This window comes from Gavia stellata, chromosome 15 (assembly GCF_030936135.1).
Source record: "Gavia stellata isolate bGavSte3 chromosome 15, bGavSte3.hap2, whole genome shotgun sequence".
NCBI lineage: Eukaryota > Metazoa > Chordata > Aves > Gaviiformes > Gaviidae > Gavia > Gavia stellata.
Window position 1 is genome coordinate 4,311,412 of NC_082608.1, and position 25,495 is coordinate 4,336,906.

At 38.7% G+C, this 25,495-nt stretch overlaps 1 protein-coding gene across 2 annotated transcripts in view; it reads right to left on the reverse strand.

Annotated features, from left to right (window-relative positions):
• Window positions 1-207: 207 nt before the first annotated feature.
• Window positions 208-25,495, reverse strand: part of MMP2 (matrix metallopeptidase 2) — a 34,715-nt gene continuing 9,427 nt past the window's right edge. Inside the window, exons 5-13 of one of the 2 annotated variants that reach the window (XM_009807737.2) lie at window positions 23,688-23,861; window positions 18,610-18,783; window positions 16,389-16,562; window positions 15,230-15,385; window positions 13,270-13,393; window positions 8,069-8,205; window positions 6,085-6,244; window positions 2,542-2,651; window positions 208-1,235 (exon numbers count right to left, since the gene is read on the reverse strand). In XM_009807737.2, coding sequence (XP_009806039.2) covers window positions 1,132-1,235; window positions 2,542-2,651; window positions 6,085-6,244; window positions 8,069-8,205; window positions 13,270-13,393; window positions 15,230-15,385; window positions 16,389-16,562; window positions 18,610-18,783; window positions 23,688-23,861 — 1,313 coding nt within the window. In that variant the 3' untranslated portion in view covers window positions 208-1,131. Of the gene's footprint in view, window positions 1,236-2,541; window positions 2,652-6,084; window positions 6,245-8,068; window positions 8,206-13,269; window positions 13,424-15,229; window positions 15,386-16,388; window positions 16,563-18,609; window positions 18,784-23,687; window positions 23,862-25,495 lie in introns of both variants that reach the window. The other variant, XM_009807736.2, reaches the window with a different exon arrangement.

The window sequence follows — 25,495 nt, forward strand, 5'->3', positions numbered from 1 at the left end:
GGGCTTCACGGAGGTGTGGGACCATATCATCTCTTTAATGTAAATTGCTGCAGTTACATCTTAGAACTAATAGAGAAAATAACCTAGGTTTCTAAATAAATCCAGTATGCAGTTATATACTGGGGTAATACTGTCTTTCCTTTGACAGGTATTTCACTGTAACATGCTACTGAATTTCTAATTTCAAATGATACAAGGAAGCCTGGCCATGAGAAGTGTTGACAGTGTAATTTGATTTTATTTGTATCGTTGGCACTTCATGTGTGGGACATTCTTTTCTGTTTTATTTTTTTAATGAGAAACATTCCATCAGATTGTGAAAAGAACATTTTCTGTTGCCCAATGCATAAGCAAAAAACCTAACCGAACAAAATCCCAATATTATGAAGAACAGAAAAATAAAACAAGTTAAACAATAATACTTGACTTTTATGTATAACGCATTGACTTCAAAAATCTGAGTCATTCCATCCATATAAACAAGTTATATAGTAGTAACAAAGTGCATGAAGCAAATTGCTAAATTTAACTAAGGTATTAAAATAAAAAGTACTTTAAAACAATACTTTAACACAGTTTCTTGCCATGATTCCATCATGCATCAACACAAATCAAATCCTGAGGCAACCTGTGCCTTTGACAGTCTTTCTGTATTATTCTGTAAATAAATGGAAGTAATGATCAAACTCGCAAGAGGGTGAAAAACATCAAGACAAACCATCTATTTATAACAGCGTTGTATTTAAAAAAAAAAAAAAATCAAAGTGCACTGCTGGTACATCTCATTTGAGCCTATTTGGGATGTGTATAACACGAGGGGGTGGTCCAGTCTCCAATGGTTTCAATGCTTTGTTTAAGCACCAGGGGAATAAAGAATAATGGATGTTCTGTTACTAGCACTACTATGACTAGCATGAAAACTGAAAAATTGTACCAGAATATATACGTAAACATCTTTTGTATACTGAGGAGGCAAACACTCTTAAATTATCTGATGTGTACAGTACTGGTACTTAATGTTGTGGTGCCAGTACCAGACTGGTCCAGTAATTAGCATTCAGATCTATTTCTAATTACAGATAAGGCATATAACAAAAAAGTAAATATTTGGTTATTAATATCTCATACAGTTCAGCAACCCAACCAGTCAGAATTTATCTTGCCAATTTTAACGATCTTCAAACTCTTGTCTTCCATTTGTAGATAGTACTGATCTTTGAAAAAGTAGGTGTAGCCTGTGAAGGTAAATAAAAAAGCATACTCAGATTATGGAGCACATAATTCTTGATCACAGCTTTTTTGTCTGTTTGATTTCATGAAGCTTAATGAACTGGAAGACTTATTTCCCGAAATACTTATACACAATAAAAAAGATTTATTTTAAAAATTCCCGTCCTGGAGAAGAGAGGTCTTGTTAAATGGAGACTGAAGTCAGGTTACCATTTTGTGAGCCAGAATTTTCTGGGAAGTGTTTGCTGGCAAAATAGATGTTGAAAATGTAATCGCGTCAAGACTCATGTGATATCAGCAGTGCTTCCAGACATTTACATGTATCTGTGCAAAATATGAGGCCACTTAAAACCATGGGCCAGGCTCTCAGCTGCAGTTGATAGGAGGTTTAAAAAAAAGAGCAAAATACAACCCGTTTCTGCCTGTGATCAAGGAGATTATTGTACTCGAGTTCTGGCTGTGCTAGAGCAGGATGATGCTGAAATGGTGCTGTGACTGCATGCTGGTACTGAGGAACCTATGGAGCTGTCAAGAAGCTGGGAAATTTCCAAGCCATAGGGACTGGCCCAGTCCTGCCTTCTGGTGTTAGGACGTCCTGTGTATTAGGTGGAATGAATTGCTTTAGTCTCTGTCTCAAACTACACTAGAAAGAGAATTCTCCCCAGAGCTAATTTTCCCCATGCCCAAACTGGAAAACCAGCATGAACCCAGATCTGAGCCTCAGGGACATCTTAATATAAAAGTGACTGCATGATGGATTACTTTCCTCCATGTCCAGTCTGATATGTGTATAGCAGATTTCTAGACCTGTACAACGTAGCAATGGAAAGCAATCAGGTGCTTCAAGACACTTAAACAAGACAGTGTATAGCCTGGCAAGGAATAAAAGGGGGAAGATGCTAATAAAAGCTGTTTCTTGCCTTGTTAAGCTTTGCAAAGTGTTCAGCATCAAGGAAGTAAATGATAAAGAGTAGTAGCAGATTGAAATTAAATGACCTTCATGGAAAGGGAAATTAGCATAACTATTATTATTTGCTTGGATAAAAATATTCAGGAGAGGTCTTATTCTCTAAATGTTTCATTTTAAAAAGTCTGAACTGTGATTAGTAGGGTATTTATCAACTGATATTTAATGGGAAAATAAAGAGACAAAAAAAGTTTGTTTGAACCAGTAGTTTGCAAAGCTGAATGGGGGAATTTGGCTCAATTTGGCTCCTACTCATGGACCATAAGAAATCAAAGTCTCCAAGAAGTTTCACAGCAGACAAATAGGAGAGCTTGTTAGTGACTTAAATCAGAATTACAGCTTACCACTGTCACCAAGACCCAGGACAGCATCGAGGTTATCTGGAACTCCATTCCAAGAGTCAGCAATGAATTTAGGGGATGCAAGCTCCATTTTCTTCTTTTCTTCATTGTACCTGAAGAAAATTATATCCCTGCATTACAAATCTGTATTTAATGTTAAAATTTAACATAATTTTTCAGGGACTCCTCAGCAAATGTGACTATATAAAACAATCAAACAGAAATATAATAACTGCGGTTGTAACATTGTTTCTATTTCATTATAATTATTCCTGACTCCTTTAAAACCCTGTGAAATTTTACATCTTTCCTTTTGGAAATGCAATTCTTGCTGAATTGAAAATACACTTTCTAAGCAAAACCCTTTTCAGAAATGTAGCTTTAAAATTCCAAACATAATTCTAGGAAAGGTAACTTTTTTCAGGCAGCAGCCAACATCTGAAGATAGCAGATTTTAATGTGAAATGGCTATCTTTTAAAAATCTTATTTGAAATATGCTTGTAGTCCATGTAATTGATGGATTGCTATTAAATTACTAATTACTTTCCCTAACATTAAAAATCTCTATTATTTTCACACAGTCTCTCTCTCAGTGATGATCAACAGATAAATGCCAAGTTAAAAACTTATGCTTTTCTTTGGGGGGAAAAATAACCCCAAACCACAATGGCTTTCACAATCCATGCTTTAAAGAGGAAAAACTCAGCTGATGTAAATCCACCTAACTCCACGGAAGTTGGATCTAATCTGCAGTGTCCTTCAGAAGTGAGTGTATCCACATCTGCAGATGATCAGTTGTTTCATTTACTCTGTGTGCTTTCCACTGTAGAATGCAAAGATAGATTTTTACACTCCCACAAACAAGTAACCCAGGATCTCCCTTCCCATATCTAGAGAATAAATGTCCCAGGGGTGCAAGCTCCTTGAGAGTGAAGATGGAAGGAGCAAGACTGTGGCTTTGTTTCCCCATTTTTCTGATTCATAGACGGGAGTCAGCGCTGAGCAGGAGGAGTGGAGATGTCCTGAGGAGCAGTGACATGGGATATAGTTTGAACTAGGCTTCCAATGCATGTGAGGCCTCAGTCACCCTAGCAGCACCTCTTCAGGAGCAGTGGACTTCAGAGAGGTCGTCTTTCACAGGTAGTGGAGGGAGGGAAGCATTTACGTTCTTGCTTTCTGTTTATCCATATCTGTATGTATCTCGGGTTACCTTTTCCTCATTGCTGTATGGAACGACTTGGATTATGTCCAAAGTTAGATGAGTGCAAGTGAGCAGTAGGTTGGTCAAAATCAATTTAAATGACTAAATTAAATTACTTACTATTTTTTCCTTGGATATTTAAAGAAAATCTAGTACCTTGCTGGGTAGCTTTAAAACTTCAGCTGAGGAATCTGAGCTAGCTCCTCTTCCTCTCCCTCACAAAACTTCGCTTTGCTTAACAATCTTGTTAAAACAACCCTAAAATAGCTTGGGGCTGGAAGGAGGGAGAGGAGAAGGCTTCCAAAAAATCCATTTAAAGTAAGTGTGATAATGGCACAGGAAGGACTATGGTATGTAACTATTTTGATTCCATGTGGCAGAGTCCTTGTATAAAATAAACCAGCCACATACTTAAGGGTTATAGCGTCTGTATTAAATAGAGATGCATTTTTTTCTGAAATATTTGTGAACTGCTTGCTTTCTTCTTTACACGGGTAGAAATCACTTAAGCTTATTTTGATTCCTTAACAATAAATTATGTGTTCTGCAGTGACTGCAATTGATAAGGTACTTTGATAGAAATACTGTCTGTGATTAGAGTGATGAATTACTTGGAGGCCCTGGAGTACAGTTAATCAAAACAATAGTTGGTACAGAGGAGACCAGCAGCTTTGCTAACTCATAGTCTGTAGGTTTTGGTAGGAATCTGAAGTATTGCAAATGGCTGTATTAGAATTACTTGCAAATGTTTAAGATGGTCTGTACAATACGACATTAAAAATGTATAAAATTCTTTAGCTTTTACGTTCTTTTTTATTTCTTTAGATAATGGAGAAGAGTACTGTCCTCAAAGTAATTGGAAGTTATGATCAAGTGGCAATTGTGAAAGGGTATTTTATTTACTTACAGGAATCCACAGCCATTAGGATGTAATAAAGACACTCATCCAGTTTGATCATAACACGAAATCAATGTTCACATAAAATGGACTCAATTATACTGAGACCTCCTTTGATATTTTATATAGAGCGTCCTCAGAAGGAACCCTTATAGCTTGGAGAATCTTTTAGATTTCTGGTGGGTGTTTCTGACGTTTAATTTTCTTCTAAATTGTCAGTTAATGAATGGTTCAACTTTCAGCCTGTTGTGTAATATCCTGAAGTAAAGTCCTGTTCCTGGAAGAGACCTCTGATGGTGAAAGCAGGAGTTAGTGTCTCTGTTTTGTTCTTATGCTAGTCTGATAGGCAGCACAGAGGTAACTCACAGAGTTCCTCAAAGCACCAAAGTGCCTCTGCTTTTTAAGATGATCTTCTGTGCCAGATCTTCCTGCCAGTTATGATAATGAAATTCCATTAAATACAATCAGTAGACTGTTCATCAGGTGTAGTGTAGGATGGTTTTTTCTACTACAGTAATAGCCTTGAGACATTTTAAGGACATTCCTTCCTAAACTAAGAGTCCAAGATCTTTCTTGGACAGAGCTTGGTAGCAGGTCACCTGAGTTTCGTTGCTTACGTTGCATCGTATTTTGCTTCTCATACAGTCTTTCGAACAGGAACCTTAGTGCAAATACGGAATTAACACGCATTTGTGGTGTTCTCTGCAACAAAAACTTCTCTGAGTGTGTACTGGAAACATGAAAAGGATTGTAGAGACTGTCAAAATGAATTGAAGCTAAGATTTTTCCCAAAGTACTAACAGATACATTTCCTGTGGTTTGTTCAGATCTCCTCAGTGCCAACTCTATTAGTAGAGCAAATGTGTTAGTGACTGGTACATCAGCTGCTGAAAGGATTTACAGTCACCCCCTGCATGCTTTGCTAGTCACACTGCTGTTTCTTTTACATCCAGCGCCTCCAAACCCGATGGCTTAGTGAAAGAATTTCAAAGGCAACCTGGTCAGTCTTCAGCTTCAAGTGATTGGAGATCAGCCCATTTTTAAGGAATTCCTTTCAGAGCTTTCTCCCAGCAGTTGTGAGCTGACAACAGGGGTAACTTGCCCCTCTTAAGAGCCTGAGACTGATGTGGGGCAGTTGCTGGTACATAGGGGTTGAGGGATGGGTTGTTAGTGGTGAGCAGCCTGACAGAGACTCCCAGATACCATCCTCCCTTGCAAGCTGTTTTCTCAAACACATACTAGTTTCCTGCTGCTGTATTGAAGTGCTTTCCTAGCCATACTGCCTGGTTCAGCATCCTCGCTCACCACTGCTGTCAGTGCGAATTTTGTATTCTCAAAGGATGAAACCCCTCTGTTTGGTTCCTGCCTCCTGAACCTCGGTGTGCATTCAGCCCTAGAGATGCAGCTCGGCTAACAGCATACCACCGTCACTTCAATAGATCTTACTTCCAGTATCTGTCTCCAGCAAAAATGTATGTCCTCTTGTTTCTGCCCCAGTTAAAAGCTGCATCAACACGTTGCACATCAGGGGGTAGTCCCAGGCTGGTGAGTTTCTTTGGATAGCCCCTGTCCAAGTTACTGGCTGAATAAACCCAGTACTCATTTCCTAAGTAGGGGAGGAAACAAACCAAACAAACACTGTTTATTAATCAGATACAGAGGAGTATTTCTTCTTTTATGCTTTGTTATGTGACTTTTTATTGCACTAACTGTACTACTAGTCTTTCTAGTATTTTACCATCTGTGAAGCACTAGATTAGAGTGCAGGTGTACTGTGATTACAATTTCTGCTTTTGCCTCTTAAGTGTTGCTTGCCTCTCAGCAAAAGACATCACCTCAGTGTGCTCTTGCTTCCTCCCTTCTTAGCTGTCTCATTTTTGAGGCAGATACTGTCTTAGTACAGTTGGGGTTATGTTAAAACAAATAGTTAACATTTGTAATTTTTTGTATGACGAAAATGGGCTGAAACCAGGCATGGGCACCTGAAGGTCAAATGCAGAAGCTCATGTTCACCTTCCATTTGTTTTGTTGAGCTATTTTATTGAGTGATTACCAGAAAGTTTTTGCCCAGAGTTCCTGTTTCTGTGGTCTTTTGTCATAGAACATTTTCTAATGTCTCTCCGTATATGTACTAGTGGAAGATGTACTAGTACTCCGCGTTCTTTACATGGAATTACAATTTACTTAGTAAATACCCTCACTGGATTCACTGAAAGCCACGGAAAGATTCATTCATGAAAGGACATTTCTTTGATTCTGTGCTAGTGGGAAAGAAAGTAAGTAAAGTATTAATATGAGGAAGAGAAAAGTGTACAGTGTAGCATGTGAGTTCCTGAGAAGTTACTATTTCACCATTCAGGAGCAAAGGGTGGGGTTCAGTAGCAGTAGCAAGTATTTTAAGATAGTTGGGTTACACGTAATTTTCAAACCAATCTTTGTTTCTCTGATCGTTGTTTTTGTGGGTTTTTTTGGTTTGGTTTTTTTTTTTTTTTTTTTAAAGCAGGTTAGCTACATTTTCCTGGAAATTTTAAAGAGAGAGAGAGAGAGAGATATGTTTAGATGTAATAGGATTATATATAGTCTATGCAATATTTAAAGTGTTTTGGCTTGCCTGAAATAAAACTTTTTTAAGCTTTTTTTTTCTCCCCTCCATGTAAACTAAAGCAAATGGCCTTTGAGACATGTGGAACAGATTATCATTACTTTTTTTTCCTCCTGTACAGAAAATGTACAGCAGCATCAGCCATATGGTTTTTACATGATTGGAGATGTTTAGTCATGTTTTTAGTAGATACTGGAGCCCAGTTTTTGCTGGCTCAGTTTTTTCTGTTGAAAACAGCCTCCCAGCTCCACTAATTTGGCCAGTACAGCTGAACCATCTGTGTGACTTACGAGGGCCAGAGTGGTGCTTCCTGTTCTCCTCCTCTCCCATGGAGGCAGCTCGCACGGCCGCCTATATCCGCTGCCTGATGAGCCACCAAGGCAGGTACTTGGAAGCCAGAGTGGAAGTCAGTCTTTGGCAAAAGAGGAGGAGACAAGGAAAGGCATGGGGGGAAAAATAGCTTAAAATGAGAGGAAACGAAGAAAAACAGAGCAGTGACTGATGAAACAGGGATCCCACTGTTGTTGTTGCTTTTTCTTTTAAATAATGACTCTTGTTTAGTCTTGCTTATTGTTGAATGTATCTTTCTAGGTGCTTATAGCTCCCCTTTGTTGTAATGGAGGCTGAATGCTGTTCAGAGTCTTTCGGACCCAGCCTTTGTCCTAAAATCCTCAGCATAGGATGTTTGAGATCTGTCACCCGTACCTGCTGGCTATACGGGCTCTTAGGCAGGCCATTCCCCGGCCCAGTTACAACTCAGAGGAAACTGAGCTCGAATGCAACATTTATGCAAACGGCTACTTACAGTTTAAAGCTTAAAACCAATACCTGAAAAAAATACAGCCTTCTCGTCCTGAGGGGCCTCGTAGACAGCATCAATTTTCTCTGGCAGATCAGGCCAGAATGTAGCAACAAGAAGAGGACCTGTGGGTTTTCCTCGGGGGTTTACAGTCCTCCACATGAATCTGAGCAGAACAGAAAATTGTACGAGATTTACAATGAACTAATTCACCAGCACATCTGTTTCTCATCATTTCTGGCAAAGGCCACATAAGCGTGCATATGCACACATGCGCACACACACACGTTAGCAGCAACACACACTTGTAACTGTTTTCCTACAGTGACTGAAAAGCCAAATCATTCGTTTAGAAGCATTTTGCTAAAACAGTTGCACAATAAGCTGCATGCTGGACTGTAGGTGAAATTGCTTGCACTGATGGCACTGATTGCTTTGGAGTTCCTGTTGCTTTTTGCATCAGGGCAAAATGTATTCTGTGCTTTGAGTATACAAATAAACTCATTTACAAGGCATTTAAACTATTAGAGCTCTCCTGTCGTTGTGTATGGAGCAGATGGATGAGCATTTGACAAAAGCAGAGATTTGTATTCCATGAATTGCTCTTGCAATTACTATTGTAGTGACTAAAAGTTCAAATTTAATAACAGTATATCAAACTGCTTGGAAGTGAGCTTGGCTGTAAAAGGAACTGCTAGCACTAAAAATGTTCATTAGAGAAATGCAAAGGGTAATTTACTGGCTATTTTATGTATAAGTAGGATCATCATTTGATTTAAGCTTTAAAGAGCTGTAATTATCTTTAAATGGCAGAGCTTTGTGCTGAGGGCTTTTGGTATTAAAAATGGCACTGCTATTTCCTCCTCCATAGAACGAACAACTTTTTTCCCCAACAGAACAAAAGTTTTGCCATGGTCATAAAATGAAAAATCAGCAGGCTGGTGGAATAGCTCTTGCACCAAGCTATAGCTATTAAATTCTCAGGTCAAACAGCTTTTACCATTATTATGTTCCTGAAGCTCAAGGTGCTACTGGCATCTTGTTTTTTACAGAGTATAAATAGTCATTATCCATTCCTACCTAGTATAATTATACCTTTGAGAAACCCAGGATCTGAAGCTGAATTTTGGTTTTGCTTAAAACTTGGAGGAGCAGTCCTGAATTTGTTTAATAAATTGCTGCATTTTTATCAACAGAAGTTTGACTGCGAACAAAGCTAGCTAGGACAAATAAAACATTCTGAAATGCATTTGCAAGTATGATTAATTGCTGCATACTGAATTATGATATGATAATCTGTAGGTTTTGGTATGAGGAAGAGTACAACTGGCAAGTGCATTGTCTTTTTGTCTCTTAATTAAAAATATGTATTAATTTAAGCTGACATATGGTACTAATAATTAAGATAGTAATATGTTAACTTTTTTTTTGCATACATGTATGTATTTTTAACATGTACAAAAGTATCTCGGAGCACATCTCATCGTAATTTTCATTTAAAAAAAGAGGCAAGGATAAGGCATTCAGCTAATTACTCTTGTTCTTGACAATGTTTAAACACGTATGAAACGCTGTAAAAGGTAATAACATTTGTTTCGTGCATGTCTTTTTAGACAGAGAAGCAGATCCAATACGATATGAAATGGAAATCCATATAACAAATCTTTCTAACACTGCATTCAGAAAAGTAGCTCCTTTAAAAATCCAAGTTACAGAATTCTCAATCAAATTTGGACCTGATTTATGGCTGAGTCAGCACTAATAATTACTATCTGCATGAATTCCAAACTTTCCAGAGCCAATGGAGGCTTGAACACTGGGTTTTTATTAATGCACACATGTCAAGGGACTTGTTAAAATGGGGAGGTTTTCTCGTGGAAAGGGAAACTTTGTCAAAGCTGATTTTTCTTTTGTTTTTGAATTGGGCAGGAGGTATTTTTATTTCTACTCATCTCATTGAGGAAATGGTGAAATTAATTATTTGCCTTTCTCATTTAACTTTGAACATGTTCAAAAGTTTTAACTCATTCAGGTTAAATTTTAATATTAGATTTATAGACAGATTTAGTACTTTGTTCCAGTAAGTATTTTACATTATAATTTAACATCATCAAGATTTGCCATTATTATTATTATTGTTATTATTATTATTATTAGCAGTTATTATTATGGTTTGCAGTTATATAAAGGGACCAAATCAGTGGGTCTCTTTTAATGACTTGGTAAACCTCAGAAGTTTGAAGTTTTGTTCACTCTCAGAACAAAAACATCTGTGTAAATGCTGTACTCAGGCACTCTGGTTGCTTGGAGGATTCTGTGCCCGGTGGAAAAGCTCAACTGTTCTCTATGGCCAACAGCACCTCCAGTAATTCCCTTTTATTTCCTTGGTTTGAGGGGGAGGGAAAAATACTTTTTTGAAAGTATCTGACCTCCGTTTTGCTATTTACTCCTTTTGCCTGTGTAATATGACAGTTGGATGCTATGGTCATTTTCATGAATCATAAAAGTCACACGACACATGATAGACATTTGTTTTTTGAATTCCAAAAGTGAGTCATAATGCTGCTTGCCTGATACTTGGAAAGCTGCAAGACTGACAGGCGAAGCCATTCCAGAGCAAAACAATTCAACAGTTGTCTGCTTTTGCTGCATGTTAGATAAAGCATGAGTCAGTTTGAACAGATTGTTTTGGTATTTGCATAGTTCTTTGACCAACTGAATCTGAATGCAAAATACTTCTATTTTGCTGGGATTACATAGAATACTGAACCGCTTTGCTGATTTAGGAATAGATTTAAAATTGTTCCGTGTTGAATCAAGCCTTGTTGAATCAAGGCTGGACTTTACAACACCAGGAGATACAAATAACTATTAAATTGCTGTTTTATGAGGGGGAGCTTTGTTTGTTGGTTCCTACTTCCTTTTAAATTTCAGCTGACATCTGGCAAGGAGCAATGAGCAGGTGAATTGTAATACTTCCATCAGCTTCAGATGCTTCTATGTATATGTTTCTATAGGTCAGGAGACAGTGTTTGATTTAGGCACACGCAGTGAATGTGCCTGCGCCCAGATTTTCAGTGGCTTTGGGAGAATGTTCAGGGTAACTGAGGATAAATGATTTCAGATTGGGCATTGATTTATGGCAGGGAAAAAGGAGCTTTAGTGTCTCTCACCATGGTGCTGCCAAGTCCCGCACTCCTTAGGAGATGCTCTTCATTGCCGAGCAGCTGGGTAATACAGGCCCTGGCAATGGCAGCGGGAGCTGCAGCTGTGCAGCCACCTCATTTTATCAGGAATGTCTCTGCTCTTACATCAAAAATGCCTTTTGTGTCTTCTGCCTTGGAGGCCTTGCACACATGGAGCCTATCCCAATCACCAGTGTCCTTGATGTGTTATCACAGCAGCCATGAGTCACATAATACTGTTATTTAATAATTTTGGACTCAAGCTGGATTAAACCACTCACGGACAAGACTTTGCTCGCAGATTTCCATGATTGCATCTTTATGAACATGGGAAAGGAACAGATCCTCTTTGGACCAGTCTATCATAATGAAAGTTAAGCTAAAATTGAAGATTTGCTAAAACAGTGTCTCCATGGTGGGAGAGGCACTTGAGATTATTGCTACTAGCTTTGGATGAACTACTTTTTTTGAGGGGTGTTTTCAGAAGTCGAGATTGGAAATTTTCCTGCAATCGGTTTTGAAGCTTTCCCCCCAAGTGCAGACTATATGAAATGAAATCAGGAAGGATCGTGCCTCCAGAGCTCTACTCCTCTGAAAGTGATGGGATTTCCATTGCTGAATTACAATCCTTGTAGGTTTTGCTACAAAAGGCATCCGGAAATATTTTATAGGGAATGAATCCTTCTTTGGCAGGCAATAGACTGGCTAATGCATCTCTTCAGTTGCTAATTTTGTGATTAACATTACAGATGGGTAAATCTCTGAAGATTTTGGGGGTCATAGCTGGTTTGCATAAGCATTTAGATGTTTTGATGTGTCTCCCAGCTACTTCACCCTTTTGAGCAACCCTCGTGTGACTCCATAGAAGCCAGCAGGGCTGACACCAGGGTTAAGTTTTGCTCTCCAGTCTGTAAAATCGTGCAGAAAATATGAGAACAGGCTCTTTTGTGAAGTTTGTGGCATTTCCTTGTCCTGATTTTAGCTGGAACTACCACCAGCCCGGTTGTTGTCATAGCATCTTGGCATGCGCAATCCCAGTGTAGGGCAGAAACCAGAAATTAAAAACCACCACAAAACTGCCTAAAATAATGACTGAAGTTGAAAATTCCAGACTCTCAAAGAAGTTTGAGAGTAGCGCTAAGAAAAGGTCAATTTATGGCATGATCATCTCACCTATCTCTAATTACAGACAATCTTTTGGACATGAAAGTGGTTGGGAGTAGTCAGCATGGATTCTCAAATGGGAATTCCTGCTTGACCAACCTGATAACCTTCTATGGTGAAATGACTGGCCTAGGAGATGAGGCGAGAGCAGTTCAGAAAGGTTTTTGACCCTGTTTCCAATAGAGACCCTGTTTCTCATAGAGACGCTGTTGAAGTAGGGGCAAGGTAAACAGTGAGGTGGACTGAAAATTGGCTGACTGGCTGGCCCTAGAGGGTATGGTCAGTGGTATGAAGTCTATCTGGAGGCCAGTAACTAGCAGTGTACCCCAGGCGTCAGTACTGGGTAGAAGACTGTTTAACATCTTCAATAATGATCTGGATGGTGGGGCAGAGTGCACCCTCAGCAAGTTTGCTGATGACCCGGAACTGGGAGGAGTGGCTGATATGCCAGAGGGTTGCGCTGACATCCAGAGGGACCATGACCCCTGGAGAAATGGGATGACAGGAACCTCACGCAGTTCAGCAAAGGCTGGTTCAAGGTCCTGCACCTAAGGAGGAACAACCCCAAACACCAGTACATACTGGGGGCCAACAGGCTGGTAAGCAGCTTCGTGAAAGAGGACCTAGGGATCCTGGTGGAAACCAAGCTGACCACGAACCAGTAGTGTACCCTTGTGGCAAAGAAGGTCATATTATTTAACCATAAAACCAGAATTTGCCATCTCTTTCCCTTAGGAGTTGATTAGGACACTTTGCTGTCTCTGAACACACAAAAGAAAGGGCAGAGATTGTGCCTGATAATAAATTTAGAGATCTTGATGAATAGGTCTGATGGATTCCTCCACTTGAGGGCTCATTGGTAAGCAATTTATCTCACTTACCTATCTTTGAAGAAAAACGTTTCTCCTCTAATTTGTGCGACTCCATCAAATACAATATCGTGCTTGCAGAGCTCTGGAGTGACAGGTCCAAGGGTTGGACGTGGGCCTGGCCCTGGTCCTGGCCCTGGTCCAGGTTCGACATCGGTCGATACTTCTGTAATGGTGAGCAGAAATATTCTGTTACACTGAAAAACAGTGCTGCAAAGGTTACAGAGAGAACATGAACTACCATAATTTCTAGAAGGGAAATAATTTGGAGGCAGTGCTTGAAGGAGAAAAACCTTATAATAAAGTCCTTCCAGAAGAAGGGTGATTGAGTACAGCTGAGAAGGCCTTAGCTTCCAGTCCTGCCTTAATCTGCTGTGCGGCCTCATTCAAGACACTGTGCCTGTGTGAGTGGCTGTCCATGTTGAGCTGCCTATTTAACTTGAAAGATATTCAGAAGTGACTATACTGATTCAAATGTTAACATTACAATTTTTATGTTACTGTCTTCTAAAAAGAAAATAAATGCAATTCAAAGTCGTCCTGTTCAGAATTATCCATAGCTCCACTGAGAGAGATGTCAAAGCGGATTTCTCTTCTTTCTAGAAGAGCCAGTATTTTGCAGGTTACAAAGGTGCATTTTGAACCATTTCTATGATCTTTCTGCCCTCATCAATAATCAAAATGTGCTCTTCAGAACATGCACATTGCCATCTGGTTTATTTTATTTTGTTATATTATTTGGCTGCTGCTGTATTGCCTTATGAGGCATTTGCCTTTTTTCTTAGACATCAGGTTGATTTACTGTATGAAACAAAGTGGAGTGTAGCTGATGTGAGAGAATAATAATGGAAGAAAACAAAGGTTTTTTTTGAATGCTTGGTTTGTGTAGAAAGCAGTTTGTAAAGGGTTATATCAGTTATGAAGAGGCAAGAAAGATAGTTTTGTCTCAGGTTTTGAAGTGTGCCTTGAGAGAACTGGATTAAATTCTGAACTCTATCAAAGATACGCTGTGCAAGCGTAGAAAATTCACTTAACTTTGCCTATGTCTCAATTCCCAGTCTTAATTAAAGCAGCTAAGAACAAGGAAAAAATGAAGATTCAAATCAGATTTTTGATAAAAAGGTGTCTCATGTGGTAATCATTTTGGAATAGTCTTATTATCATTTCTAAGGTGTTGAATACTGTAGAATATAGTCACATACAATTAGGAAGATATCTCAGTAGAAAAGTGAAAAGCACAAAAAGAGAAATGGTATAGATTTTCTTCAACTGCTTAATTGACTGTAGTATACTTGTGCCTCTACAAGGTAGAAAATATATAGGTGAAAGGAACTTTAATCATAATAATACTTATGCATTTTACTAAGAGTGTCTGTGGAGAAAATAATAAATTTTAAAGATGTACCAACATAAAAATACCTAAATCCTCTTTTTCCCCAGGAGCTTGCCAAATACATTTACATCACAGTATCAGTTCCCACATGCTCTCTGCAAACGTTATTGTGACGGAACAGCTTGAATTGTTGTGGGAAGGCACTGTGAACTGTTTCCAAGCTGGGACGGGAAGCAACGTCCTTCCCCTCTCTCAGGGAGTTGCAATCTGGGAAGCTCAGAGTGTTGTAGACAATAACACCCAAGAACACCCACATCAGGTATTTCAAGCTAGAGAAAGCACGGCATTTCATTGTCCCAGTAAAGGCATTAGAAATTTTCATCTAAAGGTTTGGTTATGGGGAGTTTTGGGGCTCCTGTTAGTTCAGTAAATTTAGTGACCCTCGTCCCTAAATTGTGGTATTTGATTGAAGTAGGAGCCCTGGTAATAACAGGAAGAAAGCAGGGAGAAAGGAACAGAGGATGTTTCTGGCATTGGTGGTATTGTGCAGTATGTAATTTACTGCAAGTTTTGAGTCCCAAATTTCAACCTGTGCTGCATGCTTTTCTGATGAGTTCTGCTGACGAGGGAGGACTTTACCATATAGCTCCTGGATCCCTTTAATGTCATCCTGAGAAAGTCGAAAGTTCTTGGTGTAGGTGTAGATTGGGGCCATAAGAGCTCCTGGATCCTCAGAGTGCTCTAATCCCATAGCGTGGCCAAATTCATGAGCAGCAACCAAGAAGAGACTGTAACCTGAATAACATAGCAACATAGTATTAGCTGCTTGCATCTAAACAGAAGTATACCATGCAGGTTATTCATAGTCTGATGTTTGCTGCTGTGTCACATGTGACTTTGACCCACAGTCTTAATACTTCTGTGAAAAAAGGAAGTGTAGCAAATAAAATCCGTCTTTTTTTTAAGCACAGAAGAATTAAACTTGCAATCTAGACCTCAAATCTTAGTTTTCATCATGAAATGGCATGCAAGTGATAAACAGGTCTGTATATCTGTGTATGTGAACAGAGCCTAAATCAGTACTGTTGTACCAAATATTGTTAGGTTAAAAAAAATCTTTTCTCATAGGATGATGTTTTATCAATTATATCCAAACAGTCTCTGAAATTTGGAAGTTATTTTCCTGCTAAAGGAAAAACCTGAATCTAGAATTTGTTTGTAAATGTGTAAAAAGCCTTTTGCTATATTTAATTTTACCCATGTTACAAATAAGGACAAAGATTAACCAAAATAGTTTAAAATACTGATATTCACCATACAAAATTTATACTGTCTCGCTGATATTTTAAACATGTTTTTCATCTTTGGCTATATCAGTCACAAATGTATTAATTTTTTACATTTAGCATTTGTTCCTAATTTGGCCAATATCAGAGTGTAATTATTACATACTAGTGAAATACTATAGTACTTGTGTTTTTTAGCCTTGGAAGGAAGAACTGGTGATGAGAAAAACATGTATTATTTATTAAATGTTTTTGGGTTTTATATTTTGAAAAAATACTTCATCATTATAATTTCAGAAAATCTGAATGTTTCAGGCAGGTGAGCTCTGGGACTGACATTTTAACAATAGTCTCACATTTAAATGTAAGGTTTTTGCTCAGATTTTGGGCTGAGGAGAAGTACTGTAACCAGACAGGAGTGATAAGTATGAGAATGAAATCATCCTAAGTGTGACATCATCGGTGTGGTCAATATGCTGTTCCCATTGTATTGCTCTGACAAAGTGCATTACCTTGATCGGGACAGAAGCCCCACTTGCGGTCATCATCATAGCTACTGGTAGAAGCGCACCACAGCTTGCCATCATTGCGACCTGCGCTCGTACAGGACTCGTACTTATTCCCAAGGAAGATGAAGGGGAATACACAAGGGGCTCCCTCTGAATTTCCACCAACTGTTGACATGGCTGTGGAAAACGACAGAAAACCACAGTGAGAAGGGAATCCCTTTGGTGAGATTGAGCTGATGCATCTTCTCCTAAACTACACATTAAAAACAGAAAGCAAGCAGAAAATCTGCAGTCCTTTTAAGAACATGAGGAGTAAGATTAAAAGTAATATTTTAAAAGAAAATTGTGTGATGCAGAAAAAAAGGAAAAAGTATTGCAATGAACTTGCCAATAGTTTTGGTGGGAATAAGAATGAGCCCCGGACTCACCTTCACAGCTCTGAGAAAGCAGCAGTTAACAGTGTTTTGTGGAAGGTGATTGCGTAGCAAGTATCTTTCTGTTGTCATTTTGATGGTCTTTCCTGGTGATGTTTTAAAGTGTGTCTCGAATAGGTGGAAGGTAAGTTTAGTGTCAGAAAGGTTAAAGGGCTATTGAATATCCACCTGGTTAGTAGGTGTCCCACTGAAGTATAAAGTTTGAAGTAAAAAAAACAACCCAAAAGGTTCAGAAGAGCAGTCATATCAAATAAATTCAGGAATTGTTTTATGCTGACAGCAGGGTACAGTTTAAAAGCATATGCTTTTAAACATTTTCTAAAGAAAAGGATATCAAACATGGGTGACTTTTTTTTTTAACCAGTATTTTTGAAAAAACTTGTAAATTTTTTCCCCTAAGTGTGTTCTCATCTATGTAGTATATGGCAGTAATATATAAGAAATAACATTTGTATATGCATGTGCAAGTATTTTCTAGAGGGAAGAGGGTGTAACTAAATCTAAAAATACATTTTAAAGTAGGCATCTTAAACAGAATATGAAAATAATATAAAACCCATTTAAATTCATTTACACTGCTACCTGGCAATTACAGTTCCTTTCAAATTATAGTCTATCTTCCGGGAAGGTACAGGAGAGAAACACAGACGCAAAGCTGGTTGTGTCCCTAATTATTTATTATTATTTATTTCTCATTCGTTATTATTAATTTATAAGCCAGAAATAAAAAAGAAGGAAATCACAGCTACTTCAAGCAATAACCTTTTATGCTGAAAAAAAAGCTTAAACTAAGTGTATTTCTTGGTTCCTGTGATAGAGACTGTGTTACATAGGACTTTGGATGTATTGTTTCTAGATATATTGGTTCTTTTGTTTGTTGAACTATCCTTTAGATTTTTCTCTTCCTAACTGTGTAGCAAGTTATAATGAATTTGATACTTTCTTTCAAAAAATATTTTTTTTTAAACATTTGTAAGGTGAAATTGAAGGGTTACACCTGGTTATCAAAAGTAACAGGAAGCCAAATACTGATACATCAAATCCCTATTGCAAATGGTTAGGGCATTTTCAAAAGACTCAAAAACCAGGGTGCATGTGGGTTTGAATGTAGCTTCAGGGTGCTACAGGGTGAATGTAGCTTCACCTCGGCTCTGTTAAAAGCCTGAGATTTTAGAGCTGCCATAGATAACTAATACGATCTAAATACGTATGGCTCTAGTCTGTATCCTAAAATTGAACACCTGCCAAGCTATACAAGGCTATAAATTAATTTTTGTTCCTTTATGTAATAAAACTCAAGTTAAAAAGTATAAAAAAATTGTGAAGAAAGCAGAAATCTATTTTCCTGGCTAAACCATTTCACTTAGTTCTTTTGAATTGCTGAAAAGATCTATTAACTCAAGCTTAACATACTAAACAGGATTTCTTTTTTCAAGTGTAAATGGTAAGTATTAAAGTAAAATGTTATTCATGCTTTCTTCCGTCACATGAGACTTCTCTTCCAGGGCCATTAACAAATTGTAATCTACTCGTAATTATCCTGCACTGGTAGACATTTAGTCCTATGGTTCAATGACATTTGTGTATCCCTGATAAACTCGGTGTGCTATGGCATACCGTGTCGTTTACATAGATCAACCCTGTTCTAGTTACTTCCGTGGCCACCTATGCTGAAATTGTGCCAAACTCATCAACTTTTGTATGCTCTGGTGAAGGTGTAAAAAAGCAGACTTCCGTTACTTAAAACAATAACAAATTAGACTGTGCTATGCAAACAACATTCCTCATACCAGTCTCCGGACAGAATCCATATTTCTTATCTCTATCATAGTCTTCAGTGGTTCCACACCATCGGTATCCATCTGTCCTGCCCTCCGTTGTGCACTGGTCATAGGATTGGCCTTGAAATTTAAAGGGAAATTTGCACGGCTGCCCGTCACCATTGCCACCCATTGTAAAAAGTGCTGTAGGGAGCATGAAAGAGAAAAATGTCAATATGCAATGCTCAATATCAATGAGGAATCACACACAGAATCACAGAATGATAGGGGTTGGAAGCACAATGTGCCAATGGTAACGTGCAAAGGTCTTGAGAGAGATTAGACAGCCGTTGTGCGTGGTGCAGTTCACACTTACAACCTCTACGCCACAATGAAATGCTTTGGCAAGATAGACAAGGGATGTTATGATCTCACAAGTATATAGAAAGGAATGACTGATTGATCTTTGTAAATGAACTGGGAATGAAGAAAATTCTACCAAGCAGTTTGAATGTGCTTTGAATTGTTTGATTCCTTTATAGCCTGCCTCATAACATATAATTAATATCCCCTCTTGAAACATTTAGAAAGAGGGTGCTGGGAAAGTCACTCATTCCTTAGTGCTTTGCTGATTCATTTACCTTGCATCAAAAATGTTAGCTAGAAAGGCAAAGATTGCGCAGAGCCATTGACTAGCCAGATCAGTTTTTCCTAATGGCCATCTGTGTGCGTTTTCAGTTTCTTTAAGATGATGACAAACAGTAGAGTTAAAGTCAGATAATACCCTGTAGGCTTTTCCTCTGGCTGAAGGGTGACTGGGAAGGGTTCTAACGATGGGGTATTGTGACACAGATGGTCCATTTTGCCTTTTCCACTTAAATCAGTAATTGGCCACAGTATCAGGGGCATGAACCAGTAAGTTACTGCGGTAAGTTCCAGTCCCGCTAAGGAGAGGACTTGGAGCTTTGCAGGCCTGGCTTACATGCGGGAATTCACTGGCCAAGCTCTCATCTATATCCCTCTGCATCCTGGACATGGAAGCAGCCACACAGAGATCCTGTCTCTAGGCTGAAGATGCTCATCAAGATAACTGCAACACACACACACTGTGCCTCCCCAAAAGAACAAGCTGCAAATGTGTGTGTCTGTCTCAGATGCTGTAATAAGTCAGGAAACGTGCATTACCTAGGACTGTGGCTATCATGATTGGAGAAAGACTTTATTTTTTAATAAAGAAATGATAGAATTGGAAGGCAAAATTAAACTGAGTTGTTTAGATGAGTCATTTACCATATGAGCTGCTTCCAGCTCTAGATCTGGCAAACTCTGTATTTTAGTAGCCTTTTTTTATTGGTTTAAATGTGGCTAAGTTGCAAAAACCTTATGGAAAGTCAATCTCTTACTGCTTTGCATGGAGTCTTTCTGAGTCACAGTCAGAATGCAGTTTTTCATTTTGCTTGAGGTAACATCATGTGATGGTAACAACGGTTTATTAAGTTTTCAAATCCTCCCCCACCTTAACTAGAAAATTCTTTGCTTTAATGTAAATGAAAGTTAGAGACCAGGTCAGTTTCCCCCAAAACACAACAAAAGCTTTATTTACTTGTAAGGGGGTCTTAAAGGGCCTGAGTCTTGTTCTGCATCATGGTAAGCTCAGCATTTTAAAAATCAGTGGAGACGTGCTGATGTGAGAGCAGATTCAGACTGGACATTACTAATCTGTGAGCTGCACTGCACTGTTAGCTCTTCCCAGAAAAATCAGCTAGTTGTGATGTAAGGAAACCTCAGGCTGGAAGGCTGCTAAAAACCCTGTGGCACAGGTCCAAGGTGGAGGTAGCTGCAGCTACATGAGAGTTCTGCCTGGGAAAGCAGTCGAGCAGCAGCCTATGAAAACTGTGACTGGTGTGAGGCACCAGTACAGGCAGAGTACAGGTATCAGTAACGTTAGATATCGGAGGACCAAAGGAGCCACTGACGCTTCTTGCAGTGTCAGTGGAGTTTGGTGAAGAGAGAGATTCAAGATCCCTTGATTCCATATGACAAAGGAGAGGTTCAGCACACCTGCGTAAGATTTGTGTAGTAGGTAGATAACTTTCTGCTTTCCCTTCTTCTGCTTTGGCAAATGATAGTTGAATCTTGTCTACAAAATTAGGGTACAGATCTGGGATTAACTTTAGAAAAGCCTGGTATAGTACCATAGCTTTAAAAACGTTTCCAAATACGCAGCGTGGCTCTATAACGAGAAGAATTGAAACTAACTTCGGTGAATTAAATGGGGGAGAAACAAACACTGACAAGTAGGAATGTTGCCCCCAACACAGACTCTATGATGTAAATCCTCCCCTATCTGAATTTACTAGCTGGGTTTTAGCAAATGGTGTCTTGGAATAATGAGTGAACAATGCCGCTCTGAATTTAATAAGAAACATCTGTGTACAACTGTTGAAGGATCTTGCGAAACAATTACATCAGAAACAAAAGGCTGAAACCCTTCTGTTCCGTTTCAGAAACCTTGACACAAGCATTTCCAGGAACATCAACTTCCAGAACCAGCTTTCCCTGAGAGTGCTTCACTGCTTATATTTTCGGTCTTGTATGACTTTGGGATTTTACAAAGGTATCAGTCAGAGTATGTGGATCTCTGTTTGTCCAGCTACCTATAATCCAGGCTTTGTTCCACCTATATCTGAGCATTTTGGGTATTTTAAAGAAATAGGCCCAATTTTGCTCTTTTCCGGCTGGAAGGATTAACCTGAGGGAGAGGAGATTTGGGGAAAGGTGGGGAATGAAGGAGATGACAAAATTTTAGGAAAAAATGATTGTGTGGGTATGTGCACACATATAATCCACTGAAGCAAATGTTAGGCTAAAGAAGCTAGTTCTGAAAGTCAGGTAACTTAACAATAACTTTTTTTGATTAACTGAAGTCTGTTAAACTTGACACTTCTGCTTGTTCATCCCCTATAGTCGTATAAATAGTTGTCATCATGGTAGATCCCAGCTCTAGATGTGATTTATAATGGGCAATTAGGGTTTTGGAAATTAAATAATATTTTTTTATCACATTAGGGCTAGAAGACTGATATGTTCTACAACAGATTATCTTTGCAGACCCCTACCATCCTGATGCAGAAAATTTGTAATCTTATATTGGAAACAATATGGTCCCCAAAATTTGTCAAGCAGGAATCCATTTTGTGTTTGGCTACAATAGGATACCAGCAAAGTTTTGAAGACAGCGTATCTGAACTTTTTCTACGTACACATATGTGTGGTCTTTCGAAAAATTATGTGTACTTAACTGACACATACATATTAATGCACATACGTGTGCTTTTACAGTACTTGTTGAGGCTTGCTTGGGACATGTCAGGCTGTGCTTGTGCATTCTTGGTCTGGCAAAACCCTGAACGTCTCTTGTTTTGTTAGCTTTGCGTCATAAGCATCACTAATTTTCTTTCAGTAATCTGCTTTCTCTTTCCTTGTACTGACTGCATGTTCCCCTAATATTACAAATAAGTTTAGTGCTATTGTTCCAAGCAGGATTAGCGTATGTCCAACAAAAGCTCCATTGTTTTGTGTTTCATTCTCTTTCATAACTCTCATATTATTTGTTACAACACAGCAGTAGCAGGCAGGAGTTTTAGTGACCCTGTGGGTCTATTGCTCAGGACACAAGCTAACGAGAGTGATGAAATGCTCCTGCTGCCAAAAGCTTATAGCAATCAGTTATGTACAAAGGGAAAAAAGTTAATGTGGGAGACTGCAGTACTGGGAATGTCCATGAATATAGGTGCCAGCTCTGGAGCTGGCAAACAGGAGATGGAACAAGTGGCTAAAAGCCCCTTACCTTCTCTACTCTTCTCACTGCTGATAAATTAGCACAGTAGGCTACAGCCAATTATACTTAATTGCTTCTCTAAAGGTTTCCTGCTGTGTGATATACAGGAGATCAAATCAACACTCATATAATAATAAATTGTCCGAAATATTATATCCAGTAGACTCATCAATATTTTCAAGCATATAAATACGTGTTCACAATGTTTAACAGGAAACATATTGTCTTCATCTCATTTGAAAGATAATAATCATATTGTATATATTTTGAAAAAGTTGTGGCTACATGAAAGCATTGTACACGTTGTCCAATCTGTAAATGGGTGTTTCCAAATATGAAATAAATTGCTTGTGAAACAGAGGATTCTGTTCACATTCCAAAAACTTAGAAATGAAGTACGATCTTAGCTTGCCTGGACCATCTAACAGTTTTGTACAGATACTGATAGAGAGTTATGATTTCTGAAATATGGTGTCATTTCTGCACCTAAAGTGAGTTGTTGGAACTGCTTCATGAGTTAAAAATAAAACCCTAAATTCTAAAAATGTGAGTGCTGTCCTGGCTAGCAATTTGCAATGTACCAACATATAAATAACTTTGTACCAGCATAGATACTCACTTGAAATGCAATCATTTTTTATTTTGAAAAGCAGTATGCGGTCATTTGAAGGGTGATTTGTAACAATAATAGTGTCATGTTGTGCTAAAAGGGCTCCCAGACTCAGAGGACCTGGGCCATTAGTTGGTAAAATTGGTATGCGAAGTTATAGAGGTTTGGCTTAATGGGTTTCATCCTTAACTGCTAGTTTTTGTCAGTTACTGCTCTTGAAGGAGATGCAAAATTGCAATTGTTAGTGGAATGGCCTGCAATTTAGGGAGAGATTTCTGTCATTTAGCTGCATCTCCAAATTTGGCCCTATCCTTACTCTAAAAGATGGTTGTCTTTCCTGGATCATGAAACTGAACCAGTAGTGTCTTTGATGTACGTATAGGGCCAACGTGGCTTCAGACAAATCTTCAATATGTCCTTGTTTTTAGAGAAATGCCCCGGCCTGGGTCATCATCAGTTACAAACTCTCCTACACCAAGGGAACCTTTAGGGAGTTTTGTTTGCTTAGATACTGAGGAGATATTAAAGAGCAGTAAATCTAAATCTGCCAGAAAGGAAGTAGAAAAAGTACAAGGAGAAGTGGATAGGCAAAATAAGCAGGGAACAGTCTACACAGTCTACCAGCAAAAAAACCAGTAGAAACAATGATCTGCTTACACTCATGGGGACAAAAGCCGTATTTGCCGTCTGCATCAAAGTCTTTGGTTGTGGAACACCAGAGGAATCCGTCACTGCGTCCTGCGTCTGTGCAGCTGTTGTATTCCTTGCCATTGAACCAGAAGGGAAATTTACAGTATTCACCATCTGCATTTCCATACTTCACTCTAACCACTATAAAGAGAACAAATGCAGTAGTGAAGTTAGCCACCAACTGATACAAAAAATACAGTTTCTGGACATCTTTTCCTGGAGGACATTTGTATAGAAACGCAGCCTGAATTTCCACTTTGAAATTCAATATGCTGTTGGTCTCTCTATTGGCAAGACGATCATAGCTGAAATAATAACTGGTAATTTTGAAAGAATTACATGGATATTACTCATGGTGAAGTGTTAGAATGAACAGTCCTTAAAATCAGCCCAGAAAAATATATATGTTGTTGTTACTATGGCAATGCAAGTGTATAAACATGCTGTTAATACATTTAGTAATTTAGTTTCTTTGGTTATATGGTCTAAAATGTTCAGTATAGTTTGAAAGGTTCCAGGCAGCAGTTGAGCATGAGCTGAACATGCCTTGTGCCTCATAAACCACTTTGGTATTTCAATTCGACTTAAGTGAGTTCTGCTGCGGCACTGGGGGATAGGGTGGTAATGCAGACACACCCAGATCCTGGGTTTTATTTCAGTTTGTCACATGTAGTCCTAAGACTACAGTACCAGTGCTGTAATATATGTTAATGTATAGATAATTCACTTATGCATAGCATTTCTTTTAATGGCAGTAACGAACTGGATGCTTGTGCAGTATTTCCACTAATATGGAAAACAGTTTCCTCCTGTTCATTGTTAGTCTGAGGCAGGAATTCAGTCCAGTTAGTACAGCTACCAGTCAATGCTTCTGCTAAGTTAAAAGAAAGCCAAACAGAAGGAGGTTGGCTATTTTCGTATTAAAATTCAATTTTTTTTTTCAATGGGAGGACAGCTGAGAAAACTAGAATTTGAAATGAAAGGCAAACATGAGTTTGCATTCTTATTCTAAGTTTCCCAAATTATTTTACAGTATCATAGAATCACAGAACGATAGGGGTTGGAAGGGGCCTCTGGAGATCATCTCGTCCAACCCCCCCGCCGGAGCAGGTTCACCTAGAGCAGATTGCACAGGAATGTGTCCAGGCGAGTTTTTAATATCTCCAGACAAGGAGACTCCACAGCCTCTCTGGACAGCTTGTTCCAGTGCTCTGCCAACCTCAGAGAAGTTCCTCCTCATGTTTAGATGGAACTTCCTATGATCAAGTTTGTGCCCATTACTTCTCATCCTGTCACTGGCCACCACTGAGAAAAGACTGGCCCCATCCTCCTGGCACCCACCCCTTAAGTATTTATAAGTATTTAAGTATTTATAAGCATTGATAAGATCCTCCCTCAGTCTTCTCTTCTCCAGACTAAAAAGACCCAAGTCCTTTAGCCTTTCCTCATAAGAAAGATGTTCTAGTCCCCTAATCATCTTTGTAGCCCTTTGCTGTACCCTCTCCAGCAGTCCCCTGTCCTTCTTGAAGCAGAAGAATTATAAGTAGAAGTACTTCTTTAAGTAGAAGAATTATAATTAGTACTATACGTTTGTGACAAAGTTCAAGCAGAAAGAAGAGGTTCCAAACTACTAATGCTTGGTCTTGTTTGTCTAGTTGAGGTGATATTATCTGGACTTCCGTTGTTTTCTTCTAAAGGGTATGACAAATTGCCTGTTCAACATTCTTGGAGATATTCTTAATCTGCTGTTTGATGTCGATTTTGTTTCAGTCGTC